Source organism: Epinephelus moara, chromosome 17 (assembly GCF_006386435.1).
Source record: "Epinephelus moara isolate mb chromosome 17, YSFRI_EMoa_1.0, whole genome shotgun sequence".
Lineage (NCBI taxonomy): Eukaryota > Metazoa > Chordata > Actinopteri > Perciformes > Serranidae > Epinephelus > Epinephelus moara.
In genome coordinates this window covers 19,229,104-19,243,976 of record NC_065522.1, presented here as the reverse complement: position 1 = coordinate 19,243,976, position 14,873 = coordinate 19,229,104, and the positions used below count along the sequence as shown (strand labels likewise).

Sequence of the window (14,873 nt, the reverse complement as noted above, 5' to 3'; positions counted from 1 at the left end):
GTGATACAGGTGCTGTGCAGGTCCATCATGGTGAAGAGGGAGCTAAGCCAAAAGGCAAAGCTTTCAATTTACAGGTCCATCTACGTCCCAACCCTCACCTATGGTCATGAGCTCTGGGTAGTGACTGAAAGAATGAGGTCGCGGATACAAGCAGCCGAAATAAGTTTCCTCCATTGGGTGGCTGGGCTCAACCTTAGAGATAGAGTAAGGAGCTTGGAGTAGAGCCGCTGCTCCTTCGCGTCGAAAGGGGTCAGTTGAGGTGGTTTGGGCATCTGATCAGGATGCTTCCTGGGTGCCTCTTGTTAGAGGTGTTTGGCATGTCCCACTGGTAGGAGGCCCCGGGGCAGACCCAGAATACGCTGGAGGGATTACATATCTCATCTGGCCCCCAGGAGGAGCTGGAAAGTGTTACTGGGGAGAGAGACATCTGGGGTGCTTTGCTCGGCCTGCTGCCCCCCGCAACCCTGCTTTAGATAAGCGGTTGAAAATGATGGATGGACAGTTCACATGTATACAGATATACGTTTTGGCCTCTCATCCACAGAGTTTTAGGTCACTAAAACTGAGCTTTTATAAAACACCTACTATGAGGTGAAGATTTTCAATGTTTGGGTTACTGTGTATCTGTACGGACATGTAAACTGAGTGAGTTCGAGAAACAATGACGTCATCTCCTTGATTCGGCATGCCCAGTGTTGCTTTGCGTAATGTGCTTATGTCAGAAACAATTACAACAACAGCACACTACCGGTTGGTTAGCACTACTTTGTCTAATGACTACTTTACACTTAAACTTAGCAGGCCCACTGCTCCACCACTTCACGGATGAACAAAGGCAGCTGCTGTGCCCAGTGTTATTAGGTGCACCTCAGCGGCCACGGTTTAAAGTCCACCAGAAATGTTGGTTTTGGATCAGACGTGGTCAAACCAGCAGATGGTGGGACACTTTTCTGTGTGGTATTGTTGTTGATGAGGAGTGGGGAAAAACTGGTGGTCAGGGCCTACAAGTGCTTGCAGGGTTTCTTAAGGTTACGCCATTTGTAAGGATTCAAATGTTATGCTGTTGCTACAGATTTGAAGAATACTGTGACTCTGCTAGCACAGTCAGTCAGTCTAAGGAATGACTGCAGTTACACGTCATTTCAAGCTGATTTTTGTGATGTGACGGTTTAGTTTAGATGATGTAAAAACTTAGCCTGAGAATGAATGCTGTGCTTCACCCATTTCTGTATCTCGTAAAATCAGCAGTATATCATTTTAATTTCATGGTTGACTTTTCACACTTTTCTTTACTTGTTCTTACAAGCAGGTTTAATTAGTCTGATAGCTACCATGTCTAGTTTTGTTGTTGTTTTGTAGATGTGACTGCTGTAAGACCAAAATCTGAATTTTGTGCATACAGTTTTGTTACCTTAATAGCAACCTCAATAGCATGACTAAGTAATGTTAACAAAACAAAAATTCTGTGTTCATAAAATCATCTGCAAAATCATTAAAAAAACATTTTAGAATAAAGTTCAGAATCCCTTTCATTTGCTTTATATTCTGACCTAAACATGTTTGGCTCTCAGCAGCTCTCTGTTGTTGTTACACACAGTTCAAACAGAAAAAAAATACAGCAACAACTATATGTGGTGTGAAAGACCCAATTTACACATCCCAATAACATATGATCTGTATCTGGATAAGGGATAACAAGTGTCAAAGGGGTAATACATTGATTTTACACATTCAGATCCACTTATAGTTCTTGAGAAGCACTTCTGTATATGTGAAGAAAGTTAAATAAAGCCTTTTGTGGCCCTAGAGGGAGCTGTGAGAAGTCTGATAAAAGTTACATTAATAATAAAACCAAAAATGGCAGGTAGGGATAACAATAGGTATAATAATGTATGAAGTACAGATCACATTAAAGCCAGCTGTAAATGGGGCCTAAAATCAAAATACATCCCTCATAAATCCTGAGAGCTGCTTGAATCAGAGTGAGAGGGGAAGACGGGGTGACAGCAGTGACTATTACACCTGCTGCTGCTGCCGCTAGTCGTTCTGCTGCCACAGCACTCACTCTGACCCCCTGATTCAGAGGTGATTTGGTATAAAAGTGTAAAATCTGTTACCTTAAGAGCCTGCAGTCTGGCCTGCTCCTCCTCCAGGGCCTGCTGCTTCTCCTTCTCATCCATGCGGCTGAAGGACATGCCGGTGGAGGAGAGAGATGAGACGGCGCTGGACAAGGTGGACGCTCTGCAACACACAAGTCAAACTTAAAGGTCCAGTGTGAAGGATTTAGGTGGACATATTGGCAATAGTAGAATGTTTGCTTCAGTGTAAAATCACTTGAAAATAAGAAGCGCCATTTTTTCGTTACGTTAAGCCCAGTTCAGACCAAAGATTCGCAACAAGACGAGTTGAAACATGAAACTAGTTGCAATTCGCTGCTCTGCAACGTTCACACCAACTTGATGAGATGGTGTATCTTCTCTATGCAACATCTCTCTGTACTTCCGTTCTGATTTCCACCTTTTCAGGCTGATTTTGTGGCTGAATATAATTTGTAACTTCTTAAAATATGAATGAGGATAGTGATAGTGAGATATTGGCTACAGCTGCTTTTGTAGTAGTGATGAAACGGCGAAATACAAAAACAAAACGAGCATCAAATGGACTGTATTCATAATAAATACACCACATTAATATATGTAACCAGCGCCAATTAATCAGTCAATGAGAATGTGTGTGTGAGGGGGTAAAAGCATATACAGCAAGCAGCAGCAGCGACCCACCGTCCGACACTGGCACAATGTGGGAACGGAAACAGAGAGCTCGTCTCCAGTTTGCAGTCATTTTGACTTGACCAGTGGACTTCACCACAAGCTGATTGGCTCTTGAAACAGGTGCTTTAAATTCTAAAACCAGCTTGCCAGCGATTTAACCAGCTGAGTTGAAGGTGACACCATCAGCCAGCGATCGCTATGTTGCACCGCCATGTTTCTACAGTAGCCCAGAACAGACGACCCAAACACTGGCTCTAGCCACCATAGTTCACAGCCTCCTCGCGACAAGCAGCATCAGCAAAACCCAGATTTTTCATTTCCATAAAACTGCTTTATTCAGTGATTTTACTGGTTAAAATTTACCAGGTCAGTTTGTTTTAGAGAGAGAGAGACCTCTGTGAATATTTCCTCTACCAGTAAAAACCTCCTGAGCAATGAACACTGAGGGATTTCAAATCAGGAGAAGTTTCAGCAGGTTGCAATCTACAGTCCTCACCACTAGATGTCACTAAATCCCCCTAAATCTCACACACCGTTCCTTTAAATATTTCTTATTTAGTCTCAAAGGTCTTGACAGATTTTGAGATAAATTTAGGCAGCCATCCTTTCCTACTTTAAAACTGGCTTTTTATGTTTTGGTTTTTAACAGTGTTCGATATGTGCTCAATAAGAGCCGATGGAACTGCCGATTAAGACGTCTACCTGGTGTCTGCATTCAGTTCCTTGGTCTTCTTGCCCTCCAGAGAAGCCAGGTGCTGCTCCAAAGCCTCCAGGAGGCTGCTGGGGGCCTGAAAGAAACATAAACATGAGAACAAGGAAAGGAGAAGGAAATTCAGCAATCAAGTTTTTGAGAATCCCTTTCTCACTTTCTTTCTCTCTCATATGCACAAAAAAGACCTGCCTACACATACAGTAGTGCGCACACACACACACACACACACACACGCACAAACAAAGCACCCAGAGTTAGTTGGTCTCACAGGAAGGTAACAGAGTTCATCAGGCTCCAAGAATAGCCATGGCAACATGCAGCAAACACTCGCACTGTTAGCAGGAGACTCAAAGGAGAGAGAGAACAAAGGAGGAGGTTGAAAAACAAAGAGCAAGGAAAAAAGGTGGAAAGCGGAGGAGAGGTCGCGCCACTTCTTCTTCTTCTTCTTCTTCACATGAGCAGAGGGCAATAGATTCTGTGCCGTTTCTTTCACTTTTTCCCCCTCGTTCAACTTCCCTTTGCTGTGTTTTGCCCTTTTGTCTCGCTTATCTCTCAGTGTCCCTCGCACGGTGAGGTCCTGTCATACTTGCACAGCGAGTGCCAGGATGCACTCTGTACCCCCGACTGGTCGTCTCTGCTCTAGTTTAACCGAATCTCTGCACATTCATTCCACATGAGGATTGAGATTAAACTCTAATTTCATTTACCTTTTCTTAATTACTTGCCCAGAGGAGCGAGTGAGGCCGAGAGTCTTTAAAATGCTCTTTGTTGTAAGATGGCATAAAGCAGCTGCATTAAATTTGAGCTCGACCGTTCTGGAGTACAACTTAGTGATCAGGTTACTTGGGGATTGTTGCTACGCTACTACAGAAAACCCAATTCAGCTGCAAATTCAAGTTAACCTCCAGCTGCACCACACCATCTCTTCAGAGATTGCTAGGTGTCTCGTTAATGCTCAAAAACCACGAGGAACAAGAGGGCGAAAGCGAGCGAGACGGCTGCTTTACTAACAGTACAATTCTTTAATGCACGTCTACAACTAAACAGGCAGGGAGAGAATCTGTGGAGATAGATATTATCTGTGTGAGGAGATCATGGTTTTTGAGTATTAACGAGGCACCTAATGATCTCTGAAGATATGGTGTCGTGCAGCTAGAGCTGAACTTGAATTTGCAGCTGAATTGGGTCTACTGTGGTTAAGTAGCAACAATCCCCAAGTTACCTGATCACTCTGAGGCCCCTTTTACACTGCCAGATTTCCAGCGAATGTTGGGCCGTTTTGCCGGCAAGCTGCGAGCGTTTAGACACACAAAGCCGGATTGGCGAGTTGATCCGAGGTGCCCAATTTTCCGCCTCGTAGGGTAGTCATATTGGCGGAACCTTTTCGGTTTAAAAAGACAGAGGCGGCCTTCCACCATGGGAGGGGCTGTTGATGACTTGTGGGAGGAGCAGTTGATGACGCCACACGTGCGAGCCACTGGTGGTGGACTAACAGGAAACAGCTGATAGCAGGAATTAGCGAGCAGCTAGTAGCAAGAGGGAAACACAAACCTGACAGACACTGTAAAGATGAGCAACTGGGGAGACAAGGAATTGAGCGCCCTCCTTGTCCTCGCAAACGAAGAGGGCATTAACCGTCAGATGACGGGAACGGTGAAGAACGGGTCGACTTACAAGAGAATCGCAGAAGGACTGACTAGCCGCGGCTTCCCTCCCACGCCACTAGTTACGTCATAGGCTGAGCTACACGTTTTGTTACTTGCTCACGCCCCCCATTGCCCCAAAAAAGCCACGTTCTGTATAAACAAAAGTAGGTGGCATTTTGCCGCACTCCCCAATTTTGTTTTTATACTGCCAATGCTGAATGAACCCTGATTGGGCTTTCCTGCAAATTTGCACAACTCCTGTTTAAAAGGGCTTATAACTCAGAGGTCACCTGACCTCAATGACCCTGTAAGGGTTCACACCTACACAGGGTTTAAAGCCTGCGACTGCGCACCAGTCCGTTATAACTGAAGAAGCTTCTTGGATGAGAGGTGAAACATCTTCAAGAAACTCAAGAGCCGCATGACTGAGAGTCTTCACCAGCATCACTAAGCTGCACTCCAGAATGGTCAAGCTCAAATTTAATGGGGCTGCCTTTTGCCATTTTACAACAAAAAATATCTGTGAATATGTTTAATTATTTTACAAAGAAATCAAAGCCAATATCTTCCCAACATTTACAACTGTCAAACAGATACTTTGTGAATCTAAATTCCACGCTTGCGGATGTGCCGTTTTGCGCACACCAAGTCTTTTTTTTTAATTTTTGTGAAAGTTGTTATACATTTAAGTTATACACATTAACAAAGGGACTGTCGATCTGTTCACACAAATACTATTGAGACAAATCTATCTCCGTACGAAACAGTTCAGCTCTCCTCCTGCTGAAGGAGAGAGGAGAGGAAATTCTTCCACTAAGAAAATATGACAACGTCATGTCTGTCTCTCCGTCCACAAGAATGCAAAGTGTGCTGTCAGTAGGGCTGCAGACATGCAGGCATACACGCAAACACACACACACACACATTTGGGAGTGTTTTGGAGTTCTCTGCGGCTGGCTAGACAGCAGGTCCTTGCCAAAACTGTTGCCTGGTTGTTAAAGAAACAGCGACTCGCAGAAGAGAAAGAGACCATCTTTAACTGCCAATGGGTCTGAATAGGTGAAAAGAGGACCATGTGTACACCTGGTCAATATTAGCTCTGACACACACAAACACACACACTCTGCAGGATCTGACATATTGTGTGTGTAGCTTTAATCCGAAGACGTTCAGTGATAGCGCTAACTTTGGAAGGCAGGGAGACGGAGGTAAAAAGTCATCCTAAGAAAACAAAGAAAGACTGAATCCTCCTCTTCTCCTCTCTCGTGTTTCCTTTTTCACTCAATTATTACTCAGGTCATTCACTATTAAAGCACCTCCGCCATGCATGCATGTTGAAGCAATGATGTTGTGCATGACAAACATGAAATAAACAACATCTAAGGAGGAGGGTGGAAATTAAATGAGCGAGTCGAAACCCAGTGCAGGGATTCTTTCATGCAGATGTAGACGGAGGGGCGGAGGGGTGAAGCCTCATTTTCTATTCATGAGGTTTCATGGCCTTTTGCTTGTCGTGCCAGAGCTCTGTGTGTGCAGTTTGGTGTGCGTGTGTGTGTGTGTGTGTGAGAGCTACAAGCAAGCCACCTGAGGCCAACACACACATATTGAACTCAGCACCAGATCGCTCCACACAGGAAGGGAAAAAACAAGAGCATGCCTGCGAGTGTATGAGGTAGAGTGTGTCCGTCTGCGCACACACACACATATATCCACACATACACGAGGATATAGGGAGTTCATGCAGGGGGGTTAAGCAGGTTGGAGGGGGTAAGCAGTACAGTATGCAACCCACCACCTACAATGTATGATCCTTTTGTTTTCTGCGACAGACGAGGGAGAAGAGAAACGTCTGTTTAAGGACCTCAGCAAACTTTTACTACGAGTTCAAAACCCACACAGTCAATCCACATGCTGTTAACTTCCAGCTTTACACTCTGTAATGATTTTTTAGTAACGAAAGACCAAGGTCACATTTCACTGAGGCTGTAAAAAGTTACAGTTGGATCTCTCTGTAAAGATTTCTCGAGGCAGAAAAGCTCCAAAGTGCCAACTTTTCAACATGAGTATGTGCCAAAGTACTTGCTGTTTCGTAAAGTGTAAATCTCAACAGGGCTGCAGCTACTGATTATTTTCAGTTTGGATGAATGAGCGGCGTTGTGCATGTTCAGACTCCACAAAAGCGAGCTCTAAGTCCGGTTCACACAGGTTCAAATGAACTAGTTCAGGTTCATAATTAGCAATTTTTATTCTGAACTGAGTTAACAGTCCCAAAAAATTTGCTAGTTAAGGTTCATTTCTCCCGTTTTTCAAATAAAGTAACGTATTATGATCATCGTTCACTTGCAAATATTTCCCAAGGCTGGTTGCTTCAGCTCAATGTGTTGTTTCAAATTTGTTGCAGATGTGTTTTCAGACCAGTCGGGCACAGTTTGTATTAAAAAGGGGACATTTTTCCATCGGAATCTGCACTGACTGGGTCATAAAACTTCAAATAGGTTGGTTCAGATTTAGGAGGAAATGTGAACTGACTGGGAGACAATCTTTGACACAACACCGTGTAAGGGTGCTTTCACACCTGCCCTGTTTGGTTCAGTTCAATCGAGGTCAAGTTCGTTTGCCCCCCAAGGGTGGTTCGTTTGGACAGGTATGAACACAGCAATCACACTCAGGTGTGCACCAAAACAACCGGACTGAGACCTTCATCACACTCAGGTGTGCACCAAAACAACCGGACTGAGACCTTCTTGAAGAGGTGGTCTCGGTCTGGCTACAAACAAACTCTGGTGCAGTTCGTTTGTGGCGAGAACGTGTTCCAAACTCAATCTGAAATCGTTTTCAAACTGTATGGTTTGACTAAAATGAACAATGACAGCAATATAGTCCACGATGAGCAGTGCTAAAATCAACCTGCGTAGTTGTCCCTCCATTGTGACATTAGAAAGTGTCACATTTATCTTGCAAGTGTACTCTTCTTCAACGTTTTGTTTACTTCCTGGATTTTTCCCACATGGAATTTCTGACCAATCAAGAGCAGCTTTCTCACACAAGGCATTTGATCTGGTCTGCTTGTAAATGCTGCCGTGAGAACACGAACCAACTCTAGGCAATTATGCAACTTTGAGACAAAATTAGTCCCTGATTCAGACCAAAGCAAGACAACTCTAGGTCTGAAAGCAGCCTTAGACACAGTGCATTTGCTTCATTCACTGTAGAGTGTGAGCTCACGTTCATTTGTTACAAACGGCCAAGGTCAGTTCACCAAAATCCCCAAAGTGAACATGCTCTTCTAACAAGTTCATGCTCACCACTATAAGTCAGTCAGTTCTTTGTAGGGATTCCTGATTCAGATACTTAAACTCAGGGTTCCTTTGATACTTGGAATTAAACTTTGCTCCATTTTTGTTTGAAAAAACTTACGTCAGCAGCCGACTGTGGAAGCACAGCAGAGACAGTGACGAAGAAACTGTGTTAAATGTGGACCTCCAGGCTGTCATAAGCGAACGTGCAGGGCTTTCTTTTTTACTTTCATGTACAACTTGTACAGTGCTTACTTTTTTATACCAATTTTGAACCTGCTTCTTGACACACATTTAATCGACCCATTAGGTTACTTGAGGCTCCACTGTGAGGTAAGGTTACCCACAACACCCCTGTTCTGCGTAGGTGCACAGAACAGGGGTACAGGGGCACAGAACCCAAAAAAAAAAAAAAACCCAAATGTTCAATTTACAATGTGGAAAACAGACAAAAGCAGCAAATCTCACGTTTGATAAACAACTTTCCTCTGTACGAAATCATGTTGTGCATTTTACAGATCAAACGATGAATTGATTAATAGGGACTACAATCAGGAGACTGACTGATAATTGAAAATAATTGTTAGCTGCAGCCTCTGATTTAACTGTTGTTTAATTTTCTACCCAGTGAATAATCCACTAATCATTTTAACACTAAACCTGATCAAAAATTAACATTATATATATTTTATCACAGGAAATGGATTTTATTTTAAATCTCTGATCACCAAGAAGATAAAACAAGCTGATTTACAAATGACAGCTCACAGTATTAAGCTGAATTTTAAATGCCTATTAAAATCTTGCCTCAGTGTTTCAGCCTCATGTGCGCCTGCTAAACCAGGGATATACAGTCTCTCTCAGGTCCTCCCATAAACCAACAGGAGGATTAAAAACCATGCTTGAAGTGATTCCTCTGAATTCACAATAAGATAAAAAAGGCAAATTTATCCTTGACGATTAAAAACAGAAATCATGTCTATTCCCCTGCAGCCACGCTGTCTTGTTTTCCAGCCCATTGTTGTTGCAATTATCATTATTTTTGCACATCCAAGGTCTAAGCTCATTGTTCGCATGTTGCTCAGGGTTTCAAATCCACGTGATGAAACCTGCAGGAGGCCTGCTGACGGCGCAGTGTTTAAGCAGGCCAACTTAACACACTCCAGCCTGTTGTTGGGTCTTTAATGAGCATTTAGAAGTGAAAGAGAAAGCAGGAAATCAATCAAACCAGAGGGGAGTTGCCTAGACTAAGATCGGGTTAGACGAGATGGTTTGTTTGAAATAAAGATGAGTGGGTGGAGAGTGAAGTAGAGAGAATGAGTGGGTAAGGAGGGAGCACAGGTATATGTAGGGGTTAAATAAGGTGTGAGTACAGAGGAAGCAATGAAACCACATGAAGTGTTGAGAGCCAGATAAAAGGCGAGAAGGTAGGAGGAAGAAAGGGACCGAGGATTAGAGAAAGAGAGAGGAGGAAGTGGAGGTGAGATGTACACTGACCTGCGAGAGATCTGGGATGTCACCCTGATCTATTCCAACTTGCTGTCGTCAAAAAACAAATCAACAGAAATAAAAAAGGGAGAAAGGTAGGTGGGATAAAATGGAGAAGAAAAGAAAGAGAAGAGCAGGGTCCATTTGTAAAAAAAAAAATAAATAAATAAATAAGATGAGAAAAAGAAAAAAAAACAGGGGAGTCATTACTTCATGCAGTGGCAGTGTCAACATAAACGACAACAGAAATAAACAAGGAAAAGTTTTCGACATCTGGATTGGCCGAGGAGGCAACCAATCCTCACAGTGAATGACGATGATGATTGGACAGTGATAAATATGTCTGACCAATGAGGGAGAGCGGGCATGGCGACTGATGACTAATGATGTGGCGACAGTGAACACATTTATAAAAGGACAGCTACGCCCAAATCGTCTCCAGAACAACTCAGACAGGTAACATTAGAGTGACTCTTCAGGACACAGATAAAGAACATTGAGCCGGGGACTTTTAAAACATGACCTTGGTTGTTAGACACACCTTTAACGTCAGATCTATCAGCAGAAAACATAAATGATGAGCATTCCCCCTTCGTTAAAGATGCCAATCTAGACATCTAGTTCCTTTATTTCTAGATTTTTATATTTCCATCAAGTGTATAAAAATCTTGGCAGCGTCTTTTTTATTCTGAAGTGACAGCCCAGATGAATCCAGGCCAAAGTTTCTGATTTCAATAATTGAAAGTCAGCCAAAGAGGGAAGCTGTAATTGAGGGAATACTTCACCCCCCAACTGTGTATCAATTACTCACCCTTGTGTTATGTTGAATTTAGGAGGTAAACTTTGTGTTTCTGGCGTGCCTCCAAGGTGGAAAACACATGTGTCTTGGAAGTACTGAGGGACTGGATAAATCGACATGGGACAAACTTTGTGTTGAAATGCAGCCGACTATGACTTCTATTAACCAAGTATTTTTAACGTTTTTGGATTCTTCGTTCACTGTAGAAGCAGGCGAGAAAAACAAAGCTCTTTCCAGGAATTCAACGTAACAGCTGAAATAGTTGGGACACAGACTCGGTGCTACACGTAGAATAACCAACTAGGGTCGTAGCAAACAGTACACCGTGGTATAAAAACTAATTGTTATTATAGCGTGTACATTTGCTTGTCTGTGGTGCTGAAAGAAAAAGCAATTGGACAAAGAACATCAACTGCTCGTGCGCATCTCCTTTCCTCAACTGCCTGTCAGACTTTTCAGGAACCATACACGTGCCGCGTTTTTTGCGCCCTCAAAGGTTCAACTTTTGGAACGCAGTAGCGCACACCGCATGTCATGTGACAAGGACCAACCAATCTCAGCCGACAGATATCTTTCCCTTCTTCTGTAAATATCAGTCTATGATAAATATAGAGAAGACGTTGATCATTTTAGTGCAGGGCTACCCAGAGATTTACATCTGTCCCATTGACGAAGGCCTACACGCTTATAAAATGCGTCGGAAGAAGATCAGCTCAGGTAAACGGGCTATGGTACCTTGTGTGTCTGAGGTTTCTTAGCAACCTCAGACGCAACCTGCTCAAAAAAGGTCCCTTACAAATACTTTTGGCAATTGGTTTCAAGTTTCAATTATAATGAAGTGTTTGTTTAACCAGAAGAAACCTCTGTTTTCATTCCCTTAAGGGTCATTGCGACTGATGATAATAATAATTGTGTAATACTTTACACCGTGAAATTTTCTGAGATGGTTATCTATCTGTGAAAATCTCCTACCGTTGCAATCAATAATAATCTAAAGCTGCTACAGGCCAACACACTACTACGGCTGGTCTTTTCTTTTCTCTAACTGCAGCTCAGTGGCCCTCTAACAGGTCCAAACAACACAGATCTGTGTAAATAACTGGTACAGTCTATTTAAACGTGACTCAAATGAATTCCTCTTTGTACCAGAGGCAATGTGAGGCAGCAGAGCAACCTTGTGTTTTTTCAATTCACCTTAAAATAAATCAATCAAATCAGCGACTCCTGTTGTTAAAACGATCCAGTTAATTAATTCAGTACCAGTTAAGATAGCCTATACGCTTCCAAACCTTTCATAACCAGCTGCATTATTACTATTAAAACTCAGTGAAGGTGGCAGCAACCTCATGCTACAAAGATGGAGTCTGCTCCGCCCTGCCTATGTGACGCATCACATCCGTGCCCCATGTATTTCAGCTGTAACACAAGGTGAGTAATTGATGTACAAATGTTAATTTTGTGGGTGAAGTATTCCTTTAAAGGTGTAGGAAGAAAAGGTAAAGGAGAAATTATGAACTATTTTTGATCAATAGAACTTTTTTGAGCATTTATTTAACTGTTGGACCGTCAAATTGCATTGATGGTAAAGAGACGCCATATTTTTAAGGCCCTCTACCATGAATTATACCTGGATTATTATTACAACACTGCATTGTTTCTGAAAATGACCACAATACCCACAAAAACAAGAGTCTAACCTAACAAAACCCATAAATATTTCATGTCCATGCAACTTTTAGTGGAACCAGCCATCTGTGGAAGTTCTGCGTTGTACTACAGTAGAATCATGTGGGCAGGACAGTGGGTGGTAAAAGGTTAAAGGCCACGTGTAAGGCCTGTTAGCGTGCAATAATGTGCAAAATCTACTGAGAAAGTTGTCAATTTATGGAGATAATATATACTAGACATGTCTTATCACAGTGGGTGTGCCAACAACTTGTACTCTGAGTGCTTTTAGGGTTGATTTTTGAACCCTTTAAGTCCCCAAGTACCATATCAGACAGCCTCACTCAGGTTGAGTTAAGCTTTGAAAAGAAAAAGCTATGACACGTTTGAGGCATGTAGTGTAAAACACAAAGCAACTCATTGCTGAATGTATGTTGTATTTTTTAATTAAGCACCATTGTTTTAAATTGTGTCTGTAAAAATAAAAAAAGCACACTTAATTACCCAGGGAGCTCCTTTAAATCTAATTATAAAGACAAAGGGACTTGGTTGGGACCATTTGTTTTAATGTACATTAATGCAGAAAACGTGAACCAGAGATGTATTTCTCCTGCTGAAGTGACAGTAGCTGATTCTCACTGTTTTTAAGTCTGCTGAAACAAAGGAGGGAGGGCTGGAAGAGGGCACGGGAGGTAGGAAAGAAAGAGGGATGATCTGTGGGCACTGGGCGAAGGAGAGCCGCACGAGTATCCATCTTTGTCAGGAGGAGAGGGGAGGAGAGAGGATTAGATGGAGGAGTGTGGGGAGCAGAGGGAGAGGGAGCTAACGGAGCGCCTAACCACATCCTCCATTTTGGGGTTATTCTGGGTGTATACATATATATATACATATATATGTATGCGTGTAAGTGTCTGCACAGCAAATGTGGGGCAGTGAGGGCCAGTCTCTTGTCTGCATGTGGAACAGTAGCTGTGTGAGCAAAAATCTTTGGCAGTATGGGGTCTTTATGTGGAAAGTGCACCTATCCGAGTGGTGTGTGTATACAGGTGTTAATTGTGTGTTAAAGAGACATGCTCACACCAAATTAAAACATGTTTTTCCTCTCACCTGTAGTGCTATTTATCAGTCTAGATTGTTTCCGTGTGAGTCGCAGAGTGTTGTGCTATCAACCGTAGACATGTAAAGCAGAATTCTGAGTTATTTAAATCAGTGGCTCCCATCTGGTTCAGCAACGGGGTCCAGATTTCTCCTTAGTCATTAGTTCAAGGTCCACACAGTTTAATATATTCAGCATCAACCTTGCATTTGACCATGTCGTTGAGCTAGTTTGCTGTCTCTCTCAAGCAGCTGTCTATTAGTCACTCACTCTAAAGCAGGAAACAGCACTTCAAAATAAAAGTTCTGTGATGGAAATTCACTGTACTTAAAAGTCAATTCAAAATGGACCTGTTACCCACCAGTTGGGAACCACTGATTCAAAAACTTAAAGAAAAAACATGCAACAGTCCACCTTCCACCATCTCTTTCAATTTAAGAATATCTATTCCAAACACCATGTCCTAACAGCAAGCAAACGTCTTTCCGTCTACACTATTATATCATGAAAGCAAATCACTGTACATATCAGTTGTGCGCTCATGTAAACAAACCATGTAAGTTATCAGCTGTGTGCTTGAGAGCCTAATGTAACCACTAAAAAAATGGGTGAGTGCTTGCTGTCTTCCGACATTTGAACTTTTAAGCAGAAAACACACGTTTCATGTTCTGATATTAACTGGAAATGACATACAATATAGCCAACAGCAAAAAGGTTGCTACCAGCGATGGTCACTATCAGAAACTTTCAGCTCCAGTTTGAGGGTTTCAGGTTGCGTCCGGGTCAACAAAACTGTCTGCAGGTCATGTGGGTCATATTGGCTCTTATAAAGGGCCAGGTTGGTGCAGGTTTTTAAAAACCCTGACCCGCACATCACTACTTGATTGTACTCGGCTTGTGGTGCTTGAAGCGCCAGAAAAGTACATTTTAAAACTCAACAGCAGTGTCTCTTTCTAGAAATCTTGACCCATTTACTCAAGATAATCCACAGACCTTGTCTTGAGCAGTTTTATGTAGGAACTGTTTTCATTCTATCAGATTATATTCGCCGAGTGTATCACCAAGAGGAAGGAAGAATGCATTTACTGCTAGCTAGCCTCTCATCCATGAGTAGATGCACTCTTCCTTCTGCACAGTGATGCGGTTGGCAGGGGTAGTTTGGTAGAAAGAAAAAAGTTCCTACATGAAACTGCTCACAACAAGGTCTGTGGATTATCTTGAGTAACCAGGTCATGATTTCTGGAAAGAGACATTGCTGTTGAGTTTTTCAAATGTATTTTTGGCACTATGAGCACCACAAGCTGAGTGCCATCTAGTTCCATTATATTTGAGAGAAGGCAGGCGTCTCCATGGTTGATATCTCCAACACTCGGCAACTCACACCAAAACAATCCAGATTG

General features: G+C 42.6%; 3 protein-coding genes across 4 annotated transcripts in view; 2 read left to right on the top strand and 1 right to left on the bottom strand.

Annotated features, from left to right (window-relative positions):
- LOC126403715 (serine/threonine-protein phosphatase PP1-beta catalytic subunit) overlaps positions 1-14,873 on the top strand; it is a 659,813-nt gene that overhangs the window by 220,317 nt on the left and 424,623 nt on the right. The gene's annotated exons all lie outside the window — the stretch shown is intronic.
- The window catches only part of c17h11orf68 (chromosome 17 C11orf68 homolog), a 616,176-nt gene that overhangs the window by 220,323 nt on the left and 380,980 nt on the right, over positions 1-14,873 (top strand). The window lies entirely within an intron of this gene.
- The window catches only part of si:ch211-200p22.4 (phosphatidylinositol-binding clathrin assembly protein), a 130,713-nt gene that overhangs the window by 47,001 nt on the left and 68,839 nt on the right, over positions 1-14,873 (bottom strand). For both annotated transcript variants that reach the window (XM_050066435.1, XM_050066436.1), the window contains exons 8-10: positions 9,923-9,964; positions 3,474-3,559; positions 2,118-2,241 (exon numbers count right to left, since the gene is read on the bottom strand). In XM_050066435.1, the coding sequence (XP_049922392.1) occupies positions 2,118-2,241; positions 3,474-3,559; positions 9,923-9,964 (252 nt within the window). The remainder of the gene's footprint in view (positions 1-2,117; positions 2,242-3,473; positions 3,560-9,922; positions 9,965-14,873) is intronic.